Source organism: Pipistrellus kuhlii, unplaced genomic scaffold, assembly GCF_014108245.1.
Source record: "Pipistrellus kuhlii isolate mPipKuh1 unplaced genomic scaffold, mPipKuh1.p scaffold_m20_p_53, whole genome shotgun sequence".
In the NCBI taxonomy this organism is placed as follows: Eukaryota; Metazoa; Chordata; class Mammalia; order Chiroptera; family Vespertilionidae; genus Pipistrellus; species Pipistrellus kuhlii.
Genome location: NW_023425555.1, coordinates 1911280 through 1929000, shown reverse-complemented (window position 1 = coordinate 1929000; position 17721 = coordinate 1911280). Strand labels below are relative to the sequence as shown.

General features: G+C 63.5%; 1 protein-coding gene across 2 annotated transcripts; it reads right to left on the bottom strand.

Annotated features, from left to right (window-relative positions):
* Nucleotides 1-3183: 3183 nt before the first annotated feature.
* AK1 (adenylate kinase 1) lies at nt 3184-12102 on the bottom strand. Of its 2 annotated transcripts, XM_045573640.1 has the most exons (7): nt 12035-12102; nt 8280-8318; nt 6858-6893; nt 6567-6730; nt 5828-5944; nt 3678-3869; nt 3184-3428 (listed from the first exon to the last, which is right to left on the bottom strand). In XM_045573640.1, the coding sequence occupies exons 2-7, from the start codon at nt 8284-8286 to the stop codon at nt 3360-3362; spliced, it is 585 nt and encodes a 194-aa protein (XP_045429596.1). In that variant the 5' UTR covers nt 8287-8318; nt 12035-12102; the 3' UTR covers nt 3184-3359. The 2 variants fall into 2 exon arrangements, with proteins under 2 accessions (XP_045429596.1, XP_036272032.1); XM_036416139.2 differs by lacking the exons at nt 8280-8318; nt 12035-12102 and adding an exon at nt 7106-7178.
* Between the last annotated feature and the right edge of the window lie 5619 nt (nt 12103-17721).

Genomic DNA, 17721 nt, shown 5'->3' with positions numbered 1-17721 from the left:
CCCGCCCCCGCCGCTCGGAGCTGAGCTGCCCAGTGTGGGCCTCGGACCAGCAGCCCGGCCCGGCCTCACCACCCAAACTCACCCGCGGCCTCCGAAGCAGCTTTGTCACCAGGCCCTGGGAGATTCCTGTGCAATGAAAGCCAGAAGCTGCCCATCTGCCCGTCCCGCCTGGTGTTCAAACCCTTTGTGATGCCCTGACTGGTGTGGCTCAGTGGATAGAGCGTCGGCCTGCGGACTGAAGGGTCCCAGGTTCGATTCCAGTCAAGGGCATGTACCTTGGTTGAGGGCACATCCCCAGGAGGGGTTGTGCAGGGAGCAGCTGATTGATGATTCTCTCTCATCGATGTTTCTTTCTTTTTTTCTTTTTTTTTAAATATATTTTATTGATTTTTTTACAGAGAGGAAAGGAGAGAGATAGAGAGCAAGAAACGTCGATGAGAGAGAAACATCGACCAGCTGCCTCCTGCACACCCCCCACTGGGGATGTGCCCACAACCAATGTACATGCCCCTGACCGGAATCGAACCCGGGACCCTTCAGTCCGCAGACCGACGCTCTATCCACTGAGCCAAACCGGTTTCGGCTCATCGATGTTTCTAACTCTCTAACCCTCTCCCTTCCTCTCTGTAAAAAATCAATAAAATATATTTTTTAAATAAATAAATAAATAAAACCCTGTGTGAGCTCCGCCTTTTCGGTATTCTCGTCCCAGAGGCTGACCCTGAACCTCCGAAGCCCGTGCACTGACCTCAGGCACAGGAAACGCGGGGAACGGAGGAACGAGTCCAGCAGCACCACCAGGAAGCTCGGACACGCCTGGGAGGAGGAATTCTCGGGGGCACGGCGGCCCCTCACAGGTCAATGTCATACAAAGAGGGGGCGGGCCAGAGGTTAAAGGCTGACGGACGGCCCCGCTGCAGGTGGCGCCCTGGATTGCCGCCCGGTTTTCCCAAGGACACACTCGGAGGGATTACACGGGGACTGACGACCACCTATGCTATCAGTGTCACTCAGTGTCATCGAAACCGAGTTGTGGTTGTAGAGCAAAGTGCCCTCTGTGTTAGTCACGCTGAAGCCCCACGCTCGGGGCGAACTGTTTTCCTGGGACTCTGTGACTTACTTTAAAATCCTGGGACAACAATAAACCAGCCGTGAAGGAAGTAGGGGGGAAATGTTAACCACTACTAAATGCTGGTGATGGCATATGGGTGTTCAGTACATTAGTTCCTCACATTTTGTTTGAAAAGATTTATTAAAAAACAAACCTTTCTGAGCCTCCCATTGCCCTCTGGGGAAAGGCTAGATACCTGGGCTGGCATCAAGGCCCTGCCAGCGTGGCTTCTGTCACCCGCCGAGCTTGCTCCAGCTAGGACCCCCTCTGGCCTGCCTTCCAGGCCCCGCTAACGCCTCAGCCCGCCCCTCACTCAGGGTCCTCTCACCCTCTGCAGCTCCGCAGGCCGTGCCCTCTGCCCTCCCACGCCCTCAGCCACGTGGCGAAGTGAACTCCTGGGCACCAGGAGGGCCCCCCCGCCCCGGAGCTCCAGGTCAAGGAACCTGCTGCCAGGGCCCCTCGGAGCTGTGCGTGCGGAGCCGCCCAGAGCTGGCCTCCGGCGGGCGGTCTGACAGCACCAGCCAGCACGGTCCCTCCCGTGCCAGAGCCATAGCAGCGCCCCGCCTGGCAGGTGCCACATCGAAGGAGACCCTCCGAGGAAGGTTCGGCCACGCCTGGGGAATGGTGACTGGAGCTTGTAAAACTGTTTGTTTTCTTTAAGTTTCCCTGGCCTTTTTTTTTTTTTTTTTAACCTTTCTTTTTTTAAAATTAAATTATTATCTGTGTACATATTTTAACATCCCCCCCCCCCATTCCCAGGCCTTTTTTAAGTGAACCAGGTGATTCTGTTGATGATGATGTTGACAGTGGATTTCCCTGGCTCGTTACAATCTCTGGCCCGGCTTGTCCTCAGACAGCCCGGGATGAAGGGCAGGTGCGTATGAGTGGGAGCATGTGTGTGTGTGTGTGTGCGTGTGTGTGCCTGTGGGGGTGTGGGCCCAGTTTGACAGACGTGACATGGACCCCCAGGTGGGAGGTCACCCAGTGGGGGCTCCCCCGCACCCCCGGGCCGGCGTGGGGAACAGAGAGCGGCTGCCGGGAGCCCCCACCCCCCGCCCCACCCAGACTGGCTGCCCACCCTGCATGCTGCCTGCCTTCTCTCTCCCCTCGATCACCATTTATGTATTCCGTGTTCTTCTTTCAATAGACCCACCTTTTACAACTTGAATACGTTTATTTCAAAGGAAACTGTAAATAACTGGTGTGAACGGGGAACAGCCGCAGCTGTGCCGCCCGCCGCCTCACTCGGCTCTCGGGAGCCTCCGGGCCGGGCCGGAGCGAGGCCGTGAGCACCGATGGAGCTGCTCGCCAGACCAGGTCAGAGCGAGAGGACAGGAAGGGAAGACGCTTCTCCCCATAGCACCAGGCCTGGCCCGTCCCCGAGGCTGCCCCAGGCTCAGCGCCCACAGCTGGGTCACCAATCTACACCCTTGGCTCAGTGTGTTCCCTCCCTGACCTGGGGGCTGGGGGCTGGGGGCGGGCAGGGGCGGGCACTGAGCCTGATTTGAACCTTGAAGCAGCTGAGAAAGGACAGGCTGTGACCTGCCCGGGGCCACAGGGGGGAGGCCCTCAGAGCTCACCTCCTCCGGGAGGCGCTGGCGACCGTGACCCTCAGGGCCAGCTCGCAACTCACCGCCCACTCGGCCGGCCACTCTGTGCCACCACAGGCCAGGGAGCCCCTTCCCCCACCCCCACCCCCACTGCCCAGGAAGACCCCACAGCCCATGGCCTGGCTGCATGCGAGAGCTCGTTCCCCAGCAGGAGTCAGGCATGGAAAACAGGCTCAGAGAGGTGAGGGGTCAGGGCCACGGCCGCGCAGCGAGGGTGCAGACACCAGGCCGGCCCAGCTCTGCCTGACCACCAGGACCCTGCCCCGGGCATGCTGGGTCCCAGGCCTGGCCCAGCCCGGCCCTGAATAAGGCAGCTCCTGGGCCTCCCACCAGAGCCGGGAGGGGCGGCCGGCTGAGGGGGGTTCGGGGCGGGGAACCGAGGGGCTGGGGACTCAAGGCCGGGCGGCCCTCCGACACAAATCAACCCCGATGGAAGCGAAGAAAAAGGAGTAAAGCCGAATGTCCTCGGAAATTCCTTTAGTGCTCAGCTGTCCGTGAAAACAGGATAAGGTGGCTTCCTCTGTCTGTGCCCCGGCCGGGCGGGCGGGCGGAGGCGCTGAGCGCAGGCCAGGGCTCCGGAGTCGGGACAGGGTGGGGCCGGGCTCCGAGCTGGGGAGGGGCTCCCGCGGGCGGTGTTGCTACTTGAGGGCATCCAGGTGGGTGCAGACCTGGGCGAAGACGCTGTCCACGGAGCCTTCGGCGTTGACCTGCGGGGAGACGGGTGGTGAGCGGAGACGCCCTGGGCTGGGCGGACCCCGTCGTGGCAGGCCCCACCCCGAGGCCAGGCCTGGGCCCGGAGGCCAGCCACAGCGGGCAGAGCCCCCCCAAACCGGCGGGGAAGCCAAGGCCCAGGCAGGACGGCTCGCCCAAGGTCACAGCAATCTGAGGCCGACCCAGGAGAAAAATTAAAACAAAAAACAGGTGTCCTGGCCCCCCTCGGCCCGCAGGGGGCGCACCTTGCGCACGATGCCGCGCTTCTCATAGAAGGTGATGACGGGCTCGGTGGCCTTGTAGTAGGTGTCCAGCCGCTTCTTGATGGTCTCCTCGTTGTCGTCCACGCGGCCGCTGGTCTCTCCCCGCTTGAGGAGCCGCTTGGTCATGGTCTCGGCGCCTGCGTCCACGTACAGCAGCAGCGTGGGCTGTCCGATCTGCGGGCAGGGCACCGGTCACGGGGCCCCTTCCTGCCCACCCGAAGCCACCCCCTTCCCATCCTCCCACTTCTGCGGCCCCCGAGATCCACTCGGACATTCCCGGCAGCCCCACAGGCCTTCCTGACCAGTCTGCCCCGCCCGTCCCCTGCTCACACCTCCCATGGCTCCCCAGTGCCCTCGGGAGGAAACACAAGTCCTTCCCCCGCCTGGAGGGCCTGTGCCTGGGCCCTGTCCCCTCCTCAGCGCGCGCTGCTCACTCCTCTGCTCTCCTGCGTCAGCCACGCTGACCGAGTCTCCTCCTCATGGGCCTTTTCCCTCCCCCGGAGCCTTTTCCCTCGGGGCCGAGTGCTCACCTTCAGATTCCACCTAAAACCGCATTCCTCTGGCGTAGGCTCCCTGATGCCACGCCCACCCCCTGGGACCTGCTCTCCCAGGCCTTCCTTTGGCCCTCGAGGGCCTCTGGTTATTTTTTTTTTAAATATATATTTTATTGATTTTTTACAGAGAGGAAGGGAGAGGGATAGAGAGTTAGAAACATCGATGCGAGAGAAACATCGACCAGCTGCCTCCTGCACACACACCACCGGGACGTGCCCGCAACCAATGTACATGCCCTTGACCGGAATCGAACCCGGGACCCCTCGGTCCGCAGGCTGACGCTCCATCCACTGAGCCAAACCGGTTTCGGTGCCTCTGGTTATTTACCTCACATCCCTCTCCCGGCCTGGCCTGAGGCCCGCAGGCCTGGATAAGGACTGGACGGAGGAGCCAGGGCTGAGGGAGGGGGTGAGGGGCACCTAAGCCCTGGGAGGCTCTGAACAATGTCACTGTCACTGGAATGCGGGTTTCATCGCCAGGAAGACTGGGAAGGGCAAGGAGGCTGACCATCCTCCGTGGGTAAGGGCCTGGCGCCCCCTGGTGGCCTGAGTTAAAAACACACACCAGGTGCCGGGCCCCGTGCAGAGCCAGGCGCCCACGCCAACACCCACAACAGCCCCAGGGGGGACAGAACTCGCACGAACCCCAGTTTCTAGATGTGGCTCTGAGGGCCAGAGGTGCCATCACACTGCTGGTGCCTCGGCCCATGGCCTCCCAGTCTTTGAAGGAAGCCCAGCCAACCCCCATTTCACAGATAGGGAGACTGAGGCCCAGGTCAGGGTAGACACTTCCCTGAGGTCTTGCAGCCAGTTAGAGGGCAGGAAACACAATATCCCGCCCCTGGGTGTGGCTCAAGCTATGGAAGCCTAAGGCCCCTGTCCCTCAGAGTCGGGGAGTGGGGGTGAAGGTCTGGTCCAGCCCACTGGGATGCCAGTCCTCCTTGCGAGGCCTGGAAGGAGTCCTCTGCCAAGAAGCCCCCCCCCCTGAACCCCCATGTCCCCTTAATGGCCCGCTCTCTCCAGCCAGATGCCCGCTGGCCCCTGGAAGGAGACTGGACTCTCCTCCCGGGCATCCGAAGCCTCCAGCCAGCCTGAGCCTCCCTCTCCCACATCACCCCAGTTCCCCTCTCCAACAGCTCTGTTCTCTCTGCACGAGCCTGGCCCTTCCAGCCTGTCCGTGCTGTTCCCTGCCCCTCCGACCCTGTGCTCACAGGTGCCAAGCCCCACACTGCAGAGTGCATTCCCTCTAACCCTCATGCTGCCCCACACGGCAGCTGTGCCCTGCCCATCCCCACTTTGCAGATGGGAACACTGAGGTTCAGAGAGGCAGAATGGCAGCCCAAGGCCCGCAGCAGGTGGGCTGGAACCTGAGCCTGGCCTCCTCAGCCTGGTGCTTCCCGTTGTTCTAGAATTCTCCTTCTGGACTTCTAGAAAGAATCCCAGAACGTTCTTCCCTGGCTCCCTCCTTCCCCACCTCCCATCAGCCACAACCCCCCTTCCTCCCCCCACATCACAGCAGCCTCGGCCGGACGGCCCCTGTCACAGCTCCTGAAGGCCGTCCACCAGGCTGTGCCTTACCCTCCGCTCAAACTCCTCCCCCTGCTGCACCTCCCGCGGGTAGCCATCGATCAGGAAGCCTTTGGAAGTTTCCACCACGGCCATCATGGCGTCTCGGAGCATATCCAGCACGGTCTCCTGCGGGCACAGCACAAGCAGGGGGGGCCGTGAGCCCCACGTGTCCCCCCGCCCTGGTGTGCGCTGCCCCACAGCTGAGCTGCCCTGTGCACTCTCCCAAACCAGCCCAGGCCTCTGAGCCGGGGGCCGATGGCGTTCAGCTGGGCCCAGGGGACACAGCGGTGGAAAGCAGGCCTTCCCTGCCCTCAGGAAACCGAATTACCCGTGTTTCCCCGAAAACAAGACATCCTCCGAAAATAAGACCTAGCGCACGCAACTTTGGGAGAAAAAATTAATATAAGACTCTGTCTTGTTTTCGGGGAAACAGGGTATCAACCTCCAGGCTGACCCCGGCTGTGTGGGCCAAGGAAGGGCTACAGGAGAATAAGTTAGGGGGAGGGGGCCTTAGCCCAAAGCTGATGACCCAGAAGGCCTGAGAGCTGAGGAGGAAGGAGTCTGTGGGTTTGCGGGGACAGAAAGGCCCGGGAGGTGAAGGGGGGGGTCCGCAGGACAATGGGCATGGGCCACAGACGGGGTCGAAGCCAGGGAAGGACCTGGCCCGCCTGCCGTGTGGCACGGGCTGTGCCGGCTGGCGTCCACCCAGGGCCACCCTCACCCCACCCCCCCCACGGGGCCCACTCACCAGCGGCACCAGCTGCCCCTTCTCCATGATCTCCGACAGCATCTTGCCCCTGGCCGAGCCCGAGCTGACCTCGGCCCGCAGGAGGTCCCCGGTGGACAGGTGGGTGTAGCCGTACTTCTGGACGATCTTCTCACACTGGGTGCCCTTCCCCGAGCCAGGCCCGCCTGCAAGCGCCCGCCCGTTCAGAGCCCTGAGACGCAGTCACCCAGCGAAGGAGGGCAGAGCCCGGGCGCCTCCCCGCCCGGCTCCCACCGAGCCCCCCGCGGGTGCCAGCCCCCCGCCCGGACTCACCCACCACGAAGATGATCTTGGTTTTCTTCAGCTTCTCTGTGGGACAGAGGGGCAGGGCTCAGGCACGTGCGCCTCCCATGGCGGGAGGCAGACCGTCCCAGCCAGAGGGGGTGCTGGCGGCGAGGGAAGCTCAGGGACCGGACAGGTCGGGGACAGAGGGCGGCCGGGCGGAGGGACCACAGGGGCGAAGGCCTGGAGGCCACAGGGTGGGCCGTCAGACTGGGAGGCTGGGGGGCAGCCGCGGTCACCTCTGGCCTTGGAGTCCTCCTGGCTGCGGGTTTTTTTCGAGGAGCAGCAGGCACCCATGGTCCCGTTCTGCCGTGTCCCTGCCCTTCCCCGCCCCGGCCCTGGGCCTGCCCATCGCCCGCCTTCCCCGGGCGGTCCCAGTGTGGAGCTGGCAACCACAACATATGTTGCCCGGGAGACAGTTGCCGGGGAGGAGGCTGTGGTGGGCACATGGAACCCCTGCCCGGAGAGGGCGGCCAGCTTCCATCTCAGCCTCTGCCTCGCCACCCTGAGGGCTCAGCAGCGCCACAGCCCTGCCCACAGGGGAAACTGAGGCCTGGAGAGGCAGGGCACGCTGCCAGAAGGCGAACTGGAAGCCGGCCCCTTCCCAGCTGCTGCCTTCCCTTCGCTGCAGGGGGGGGCGGGGGAGACGAGGCGAGGCTGGAGGGAAGAGGTCCCGCCCCTTTCTGGTCCCCCGTTTCACCCCCCCCTTCCCCCGTCCAAGGAGGAGGTGAGCTCAAAGCCCCCAGGGCCTCCGGGCCGAGGGCCAGGGGAGCTGTCAGGACTTCTCTCGGCTTCCCGGCTTCCGGCCCGGTGTGATGGGCACAGCCTGGGTGTGGGGTGGGGGGGAAGGCACAGCCCAGTGGCAGGGACGCTCAGAGCCCCAGGGGTGGAAGGGTGGCCACTGGTTCCAGGCGGCCGCAGCCAGGCCGGCCAGGCTCCTTTAAGAACTGCCCAGGCCCAGGCTCAGTGCCAGGGATGGGACGGTGGTGCTGCCAGGAGGCAGGCCGCTGGCTCTCTGCCCGTGACTCCTTCCAGGCGGGCCCACAGGAGCCTGGAGGGCCCAAGGCCACCCCCGGACAGGGGGAACTCCATCACTGAGGGGGCCCTTGCACCCCTGGGGCCTCTCATCCACCCCCCAGCCCCCCGCCAGGGCCCGCCCTCTCCAGAGACGCAGGGACTCAGCGCTACAAACCCCAGCGCAGCGTGAGCTGTGGGGTCCTCAGCCCAGGAGGCCCCGTTGCTTCTAAAATTAACCCTGAAGCTGGCACGTCCCCCGAGAGGCCTGGGGCGGGTGTGGGAGCTCCCGGGCAGGCCCCATCGAGCAGCCCCTCCCGAGGCGTCTCCCTACGCACACCCCTTCGCAGGTGGGCACCCGGACCCCAGGCAGAGAGCAGGAGAGAGGAGGCTCCGTACCTTCCATCCTGCCGAGGTCCGGGGCGTGGGGTCAGCGCTCTGCAAGGCAAGGCGCCGGCGGTGAGCACAGCACAGGTGTGCCAGGCCCTGCCGCCCAGGAGGGCCGCTGGGGCAGCAGGCCCGGGAGGCGGCTGGCCTTGGGAAAGCCCTCGACTGCCCGCCCCACCCGCCCCTGACTGACTGGAGCTGCTCTCCCTCCCAGGTCCCGGAAGCAGGGCGGTCCGGCGGCCGGCACCTTGACGACACTCCCCGGGCGGAGGGAGGGGAGGAGGGACGGAGCTGCCGGTCCTCCCCTCCACTGGGGTTCGGAAGAGGATGCTCAGAGGGACACGGAAGTCTGCAGGGAGGAAGCTGGTTCACATAGAAACAGCCCTGCAGTTTTCCAATGAGGGGTTCCCGCCCTCCCCCCCCCCCATGTGGCCCCTGCCCCCTCACCACCCCTGGAGGACCTCGCTCCATTGCCCTCTTTCCCCCTGCATGGAATCAACCCCAACCCCTCCGGGACCCCACGCTGCCTCCACAGCCCAGGGGCCCCCCTCAGCCGCCCCTCCCACCGTCTCCGCAGGAACGCTGCCCGTGCCCCTGTGGTCTCACACGCCACCCTCCCCAAGGCCGCCTGCACCATCTCAGCCACCTTGCCTTGACCTTTGACTCTGGGCCCTTGGCCTCGTTCCTCCTGGCTGGGACCTCACCTCTGACCCCCACTCTCCCCTCTCACTACTGGCTCCAGGGCCCCGGGACCCTCCATCCTGCCCAGCCAGCCCAGCTTCGGACACCCTGCCAGCTGACAGCCGCCTGTGTCCCAGCGAGAAGCCCTCCCTCCCCCTCCCCCGTCGCCCGTAAGCACGGCCCTCCCCCTTGCTCCTGGACCTCTCTCTGATCTGTCCTCCCGCCACCCCTGCTCCAAGCAGGGGCCACACCAACCTCCACGCCCACCAGCCAAAGACCACTCACTCTGCTTACGACCCTTCCCTGTGCGGTCACTCAGCTCCCAAGATAAAGCCCCCCCACCCCTGCCCCCAACCTCTGCGACTTTATCAGCTGCTGCTTAACCCGAGCTCCCTCCCCCACCATGGCCGTGCCCCCCTCCAGGCCCAGCTCACGCTGCGGGGATACGTGTTAATGTTTAGGACTCTCTTCAGGTGTCACCTCCTTCAGGAAGCCTTCCTGGACTCTACCCTCCACTCCTACACTGACAGGCACCTCCTCTGAACTTCCCTGGCATCACACACCACACACCACACACTACACCACACACCACACCACACACCACACACTACACCACACACCACACCACACACACCACACACCACACCACACACCACACACTACACCACACACCACACCACACACACCACACACCACCCACACACCACACACTACACCACACACCACACATCACACCACACACCACACACACCACACACCACACACACCACACCACACACCACCCAACACACCACACACCACCACACACACCACACACCACCCACCACACACACACGCACTCACGCAGACACACACACACACACCCACACACACAACCACCACACACCACAACACACCGCACACAGCAACACACACACCACACACACACACCACACACACCACACACACCCACACACCACACACCACACACCACACCACCCACACCCACACCACACACACCACACCACAGCCGACCACACACCACACACACACCACACACCACCACACACACACCACACACCACACACCCCACACCACACCACACAACACACCACCACCACACACACCACACACCCACACACACCACACACCACCACACCCCACACACACCACACACCACAAACCACCACACACCACACACCACACACCACCACCACAACACCACACACACACACCACACCACACACACCACACAACACCACACACCACACACCACACACCCACCACACCACACCACACAACCACACCACAACACCCCACACACCACAACACACCACAAACACACACACACCACACACCACACACCACACACCACCACCCAACACACACCACACCACACACACACCACACACCCACACACACCCACACACACACACACCACACACCACACACCACACACACACACACACACACACCACACACCACACACACTACACACCACACACCACACACCAACACACACACCACCACACAACACCCACACACCACACACACACCACACACCACACACCACACACCACACACACCACACACACACCACACACAACACACACCACACACACACACACACCACACCACAACACCACACACAACACACACCACACACCACACACCCACACACCACACACCACACACACACCACACACACACACACTACACCACACACCACACACCACACACACCACACACACACACCACACACACCACACACCACACCACACACCACACACACCACACACCACACACACCACACACCACACCACACACCACACACCACGCAGTACTGGGCCTCTGTGTTGTAGTGAGGCCTGTGCTTCCCACCAGCCTGGGCCCGGCCGGGCTGGTCAGGGGCCGGGGGCCTCACTCCGTCCTCAGGGCCCTCTTGGGAGGGAACTGAGGCTTGGAGAAGACAGACTGCTCCAGGGCCTGGCCAGGTTCCCGCCCAGGCCTGCATTTCCTGCCGCTCCGGGCCTGGCACCCAGTAGGTCCTTAAGCAGCCACCTGTGGGGGGCGCGTGCCAGCACTGCCCAGCAGCGGGTGGGGGAGGGGGTCCCGAGCCGGGAACAGCCTGCATGGCCCCTCCTGCCCCGCCCCTGCCAGTAACCTAAGCCCCACTGTCCTGCTGGAACCTGCCACCTCTTGGTCCAAAATAGCCTGGGCCGTGAGGAGGCCCCTGGAGGCCAGGGGTCCGGGACGGAGTTGGGTTACGGGCTCAGCACCCGGTCTCAGGGGCCCCTGGGTCAGGGCCGCAGGGACTCCGTCTGTAACCGGGTGGCCGGCCACGGGGTCTGGGGAGCCGGGGCCGGAGGGGCAGAGACTTGACCTCCATCCCAAGGCAGGTCCAGGGCGAGACCAAGGTCTCCCGTCTCCTGGCCAAGAGCAGCCTTGCTGGTGGCTGGCAACCAACGAGGGCTCACTCCCAGCCCCAGCCCTGGCTGTGTGACCTTGGGCAGCGGTGTCCCTCTCCGGGCCTGCCTCCAGGCCCTGTCCCAGCGCCTGAGGAGCCCTGAGCGGGTAGCTCAGCAGGACGGTTCCTGTGCTGCCTCCGGGCTCCCCCAGGCCCCTGCCCTCTCCGAGGCTCAGGCAGGGGCCAGCCTCCGGGCCTCCTGTGCCCGGCACTCCCAGAGCCGGGACAGGACAGCTCCACCAATCGCACAGGCCGCCCCTCCCAGGCCCTGGGGGCGGGGAGTCAGGTCACAGCCCCCCTCCCGGGCCCCAGCGGGGACACGCCAAGGACGGAGCCTGGAGCCCCAGGGGTGCGGGCTGCACAAAGGGTGACTGTCTGACACACACACACACACACACACACACACACACACACACACACACACACACAGAAGCTCGCACCCCCCAGCGCAGAGTCCGGGCATGCAGCCGGGCAGGCGGCACAGGGCACAGGGCACAGGGCACAGCGGGGGGCACACACGGAGCCCCCAAGCCCCCAGGACACCCCGGCGCCGCCAGGCGCACCCCGGTGCCTGCGCCGCCCGCTCCCCGCGGCGGCTCCCCCCGCGCAGACACAGACACACACACGGGCGCCCACTGACCTGGGTGCGGGTGCGGGTGCGGGTGCGGGGGGCGCCGGGGCGGTGCGTGCCCTGCCCGTCCTCGCCGCCGCCGCCCGCACAGGCGCCTATTTATAAGGCTGTCAGCGCGCGGCATGCCGGGAGCCGCTCCGCGCGGGAGGGGGAGCGGGAGGGAGCGGGCTGGACGGAGGGAGCCCCACGGAGGGGAGCCCCATGGAGGGGAGCCCCATGGAGGGGAGCCCGGATGGACGGGAGCCCCATGGAGCGGAGCCCCGATGGAGGGGAGCCCGGATGGAGGGGAGCCCGGATGGAGGGGAGCCCCGATGGAGGGGAGCCCCATGGAGGGGAGCCCGGTGGGGGGGGAGCCCCATGGAGGGGAGCCCCGATGGGAGGGGAGCCCCATGGAGGGGAGCCCCGATGGGAGGGGAGCCCCATGGAGGGGAGCCCCGATGGGAGGGGAGCCCCATGGAGGGGAGCCCCGATGGAGGGGAGCCCCATGGAGGGGAGCCCGATGGGAGCGGAGCCCCATGGAGGGGAGCCCCATGGAGGGGGGCCCGATGGAGGGGAGCCCCATGGAGGGGGGCCCCATGGAGGGGGGTCCCGATGGAGGGGGGTCCCGATGGAGGGGGGCCCCATGGAGGGGAGCCCCATGGAGGGGAGCCCCGATGGGAGCGGAGCCCCATGGAGGGGAGCCCCATGGAGGGGAGCCCCGATGGGAGGGGAGCCCCATGGAGGGGAGCCCCGATGGGAGGGGAGCCCCATGGAGGGGAGCCCCATGGAGGGGAGCCCGGATGGGAGCGGAGCCCCGATGGAGCGGAGCCCCATGGAGGGGAGCCCGGATGGAGGGGAGCCCCGATGGAGGGGAGCCCCGATGGAGGGGAGCCCCATGGAGGGGAGCCCGATGGGAGCGGAGCCCCATGGAGGGGAGCCCCATGGAGGGGGGCCCGATGGAGGGGAGCCCCGATGGGAGGGGAGCCCCATGGAGGGGAGCCCCGATGGGAGGGGAGCCCCATGGAGGGGAGCCCCATGGAGGGGAGCCCGGATGGGAGCGGAGCCCCGATGGAGCGGAGCCCCATGGAGGGGAGCCCCATGGAGGGGAGCCCGGATGGGAGCGGAGCCCCGATGGAGGGGAGCCCCGATGGAGGGGAGCCCCATGGAGGGGGGCCCGATGGAGGGGAGCCCGATGGGAGGGGAGCCCGGATGGAGGGGGGCCCCGATGGGAGCGGAGCCCCGATGGGAGGGGAGCCCCATGGAGGGGAGCCCCATGGAGGGGAGCCCCGATGGAGGGAGGCCCGGATGGAGGGGAGCCCCATGGAGGGGAGCCCCATGAAGGGGAGCCCCGATGGAGGGGGGCCCGGATGGAGGGGAGCCCCATGGAGGGGAGCCCCATGGAGCGGAGCCCCATGGGAGCCCTGCACCCTGCGCTCCGCGCACGGAGCGCACTCCCCGCACAGAGCTGTTCCCGGGGTTTCCACTCCCTGTGACCTCCGCCGTGTCCACACCCTCCAGGGGGTGGCACTAGGCTGCCCGTGTGACAGCCGGGGAAACTGAGGCCCGGGGAGGCGTGGCTCTTTGCACAAAATCCCGCAGCAAATTGGCGTCAGGGAGCGGCCAGAGCAGGGAGGGGAGGGCTGAGGCGTGGGTTCTGGGGCTTGGCTGGCCACATCAGTCCCGGCCCCTCCTCGGACCGCCTCCCTTTCTGGAAGGGGCTCCAGGAAGGCCTCTGGGACCCCAAAGGCCATCCACAGAGCCCTCTCCAGCCAGGGGTTGGGAAGATTATTGAAGACCCAGCCCTGCCAGCAGCTCCCAAGGAGGATGCGGGCCATTCAGAGTGCTGATGCGGGTGGGGGGCCGGGACGGATGGCCCTGAGAGTAACAGCGCCCAGAACGAGCCAGGCGCTGGGCAGAGAGAACACGGGACTGGGCCATGTCTGCCAATCCTCAAGCACGGAGGACAGTGAGTCCGCTGCAAACCAGCTTGCTGCCCGAGTTCCCAGGTGGAACGGAATGTTTACCCACGGGACTGACACATAGTAGATGCTCACAAATGTATTGGAACCGGGACCATGGAGCTTGGGACTCGGGGATTGACTCTAGACACACCACAACCTTGAAAGCAGCAGCCCCAGGTAGTGGGGTGGGCGACACTTAGGATTTGGGGAGAGAGAGAGGGAGAGAAATGAGAGAGACAGAAAGAGAGAGAGAGAGAGAGAGAGAGAGAGAGAGAGAGAGAGAGAGAGAGAGAGAGAGACACCATTTTTGGCGGGCAGTTTCTTAGCAACAGCAGCAGCCTAGACACCAGGAGGCTTGGGTCTGTCCCAGGTCTGCCACCTGTGACATCAGACAAGAGCCTTTCGCCCTGGGACCTCAGTTTCCCCCTCTGTGGAGGGGCAGGGTGCTGGGCCAGAGGGTCTGCCTCCAAAGTGGATCCAAAGGCCCTCGCCAAAGCTGCCCATGGCTGAGCACCACGGCACCACCTCTGGGGAAAGCAAGTTGGTGACGTCAACCAACAATTCGAAACATGCAGAGTCACGTGTGTGACATCCATTCCTCGAGGTTTTTTCTTGGCACGTGTTCTCTGATGATCCAGTCCGTGGCGTCTGGAGGTGATGCAATGAAGCACATGATTCCCCAGGGGGAGGTGGGACTTTGCTCTTTCTTAAAGGCTTCCCGTGCTTGCTTTCTTTTTTTTTCTTTAACACAGTAAGCATCTGTTTTTGTATATATAAGACACTTTTAACACAGAGGCACCTTGAGGATATTATGCTAAATGAAATAAGCCAGTCACAAAAAGACAGGTACTGTATGACTCCACTTACAAGAGGTACTGAAGTCGTCAAGTTCAGAGAAAAAGAAAGTAGAGGGATGGCTCGCGGCTGAGGGGCAGGGGGAGTGGGAGTTGGGTTTAATGGGTACAGGGTTTCAGATCTGCAAGATGAAAACGTCCTGGAGCTGTTTATTAGCACTGCTCGCGAACTTACCACCACTGAGCCGCACTCTTAAAGATGGCTAACTGGCCCTGACCGGTTTAGCCCAGTGGATAGAGCGTCGGCCTGCGGACTGAAAGGTCCCGGGTTAGATTCCGATCAAGGGCATGTACCTTGGTTGTGGACACATCCACAATAGGTGGTGTGCAGGAGGCAGCTGGTCGATGATTCTCTCTCATCAATGCTTCTAACTCTCTATCCCTCTCCCTTCCTCTCTGTAAAAAAATCAATAAAAATAAATGCATAAAGATGGCTAACTGGTAAATTGCATGTGTTTTTTTGCACACTAAAAAAGTAAATTTAAACATTGTAAAAACCTATTTTAAGTGCCTGTTTGAATTCTTTCATTTCTATAAGACCTATGGATTTTCTATCCATCCTGGAATGTTAAAGTTTCAGGATGTTTTTTTTCTCAGCTCTAACCTAAAGAGAGAAAAAAGGTGGGAAAGAGGAAGAGAGGCAGGGAGGGATGGAAGAGGGAATGAAGAAAGGAGAAGATGGAAGGGAACCCGGGAGGAGGGGAGGGGAGGAGAGAGAATCAGGGAGAGAATGACAACAGAATGCATGGAGGAAACACCTGGGAGGTTGTGCCTAGCTGTTCTCAGGGAGCAGGCCTGGGCGAGGCCCTCCCTCTTTATCTTATGTCATGTGCATGGCTGAAGTTATAACATGTTTAAACACCCTAAAAACATAACCATATAAAATGAGACCAATTTTAAAAACACTTCAACAACATGCTGGTGAGAGAAGCACTCCCAGGCTTGAACACGAGCGGCATCGAGAGGAATCTGGGCCAGCCTCGCTCTGCGTTCACAGGGGGACAAGGGGGGGGCGGGGCTGGCTGGATGCTGAGCGTCTGTCTGCAGGAAGCAGGGGAGTGGCCACTGCGGGAAGCACCTGCTGGGCGCGCAGCCGAGGGAGGCGACACCCAGGAGGGGGATACACAGGGGTGAGGGGGATCACAGGGGTGAGGGGGATCACAGGGGTGAGGGGGATCACAGGGGTGAGGGGGATGGATACACAGGGGTGAGGGGGATCACAGGGGTGAGAGGCATACACAGGGGTGAGGGGGATCACAGGGGTGAGGGGGATGGATACACAGGGGTGATGGGGCATACACAGGGGTGAGGGGGATCACAGGGGTGAGGGGCATACACAGGGGTGAGGGGGATCACAGGGGTGAGGGGGATCACAGGGGTGAGGGGCATACACAGGGGTGAGGGGGATCACAGGGGTGAGGGGCATACACAGGGGTGAGGGGGATCACAGGGGTGTCGGGGATCACAGGGGTGAGGAGGATCACAGGGGTGAGGGGGATCACAGGGGTGAGGGGCATACACAGGGGTGTGGGGGATCACAGAGGTGTGGGGGATCACAGGGGTGAGGAGGATCACAGGGGTGTGGGGGATCACAGGGGTGTGGGGGATCACAGGGGTGTGGGGGATCACAGGGGTGAGAGGCATACACAGGGGTGAGGGGGATCACAGGGGTGAGGGGGATGGATACACAGGGGTGAGGGGCATACACAGGGGTGAGGGGGATCACAGGGGTGAGGGGCATACACAGGGGTGAGGGGATCACAGGGGTGAGGGGGATCACAGGGGTGTCGGGGATCACAGGGGTGAGGAGGATCACAGGGGTGAGGAGGATCACAGGGGTGTGGGGGATCACAGGGGTGGGGGGATCACAGGGGTGAGGGGGATGGATACACAGGGGTGAGGGGGATCACAGGGGTGTGGGGGATCACAGGGGTGAGGGGGATCACAGGGGTGAGGGGGATCACAGGGGTGAGGGGGATCACAGGGGTGTCGGGGATCACAGGGGTGAGGAGGATCACAGGGGTGAGGGGGATCACAGGGGTGAGGGGCATACACAGGGGTGTGGGGGATCACAGGGGTGAGGGGGATCACAGGGGTGTGGGGGATCACAGGGGTGAGGGGGATCACAGGGGTGTGGGGGATCACAGGGGTGAGGAGGATCACAGGGGTGAGGGGGATCACAGGGGTGAGGAGGATCACAGGGGTGGGGGGGATCCCAGGGGTGAGGGGGATCACAGGGGTGAGGGGGATCACAGGGGTGAGGAGGATCACAGGGGTGAGGAGGATCACAGGGGTGAGGGGGATCACAGGGGTGAGGGGGATCACAGGGGTGAGGGGGATCACAGGGGTGAGGGGGATCACAGGGGTGAGGGGGATGGATACACAGGGGTGAGGAGGATCACAGGGGTGAGGGGGATCACAGGGGTGAGGGGGATGGATACACAGGGGTGAGGGGATCACAGGGGTGAGGGGGATCACAGGGGTGGGGGGGATGGATACACAGGGGTGAGGGGATCACAGGGGTGTGGGGGATCACAGGGGTGAGGGGGATGGATACACAGGGGTGAGGGGATCACAGGGGTGTGGGGGATCACAGGGGTGAGGGGGATGGATACACAGGGGTGAGGGGGATCACAGGGGTGGGGGGGATGGATACACAGGGGTGCAGCGGGGCCTGGAACCCCAGCTGAGGAAGTGGGTTTGTCTGGACCACAGCGGGGAGCCGGTGAGGGATTCAGAGCACAATAGCGCCTGGTGAGGCGGCTCAGGAAGACACCTCTGACAATGAGCGTACTTGTCTGGGAGGGGGGCCTCCGAGGGGAGGGGTGTGTGGGGTTGAGGACTAGGCCCAGACCTCTCGCCCTCACCAAAGTCCTAGTACCTCCTGAGGCTGAACCGAACT

Bases quoted from the DNA above. Each gene is read 5' to 3' on its own strand.
- AK1 (XM_036416139.2), bottom strand. From the start codon at position 7,163: ATGGGTGCCTGCTGCTCCTCGAAAAAAACCCGCAGCCAGGAGGACTCC. The intron at 5,945-6,566 runs GTGAGTGGGCCC...CTGTGCCCGCAG, and splicing joins AGGGGCAGCTGGTGCCGCTG to GAGACCGTGCTGGATATGCT. The intron at 3,870-5,827 runs GTAAGGCACAGC...CCCTGCCCGCAG, and splicing joins GGGAGGAGTTTGAGCGGAGG to ATCGGACAGCCCACGCTGCT.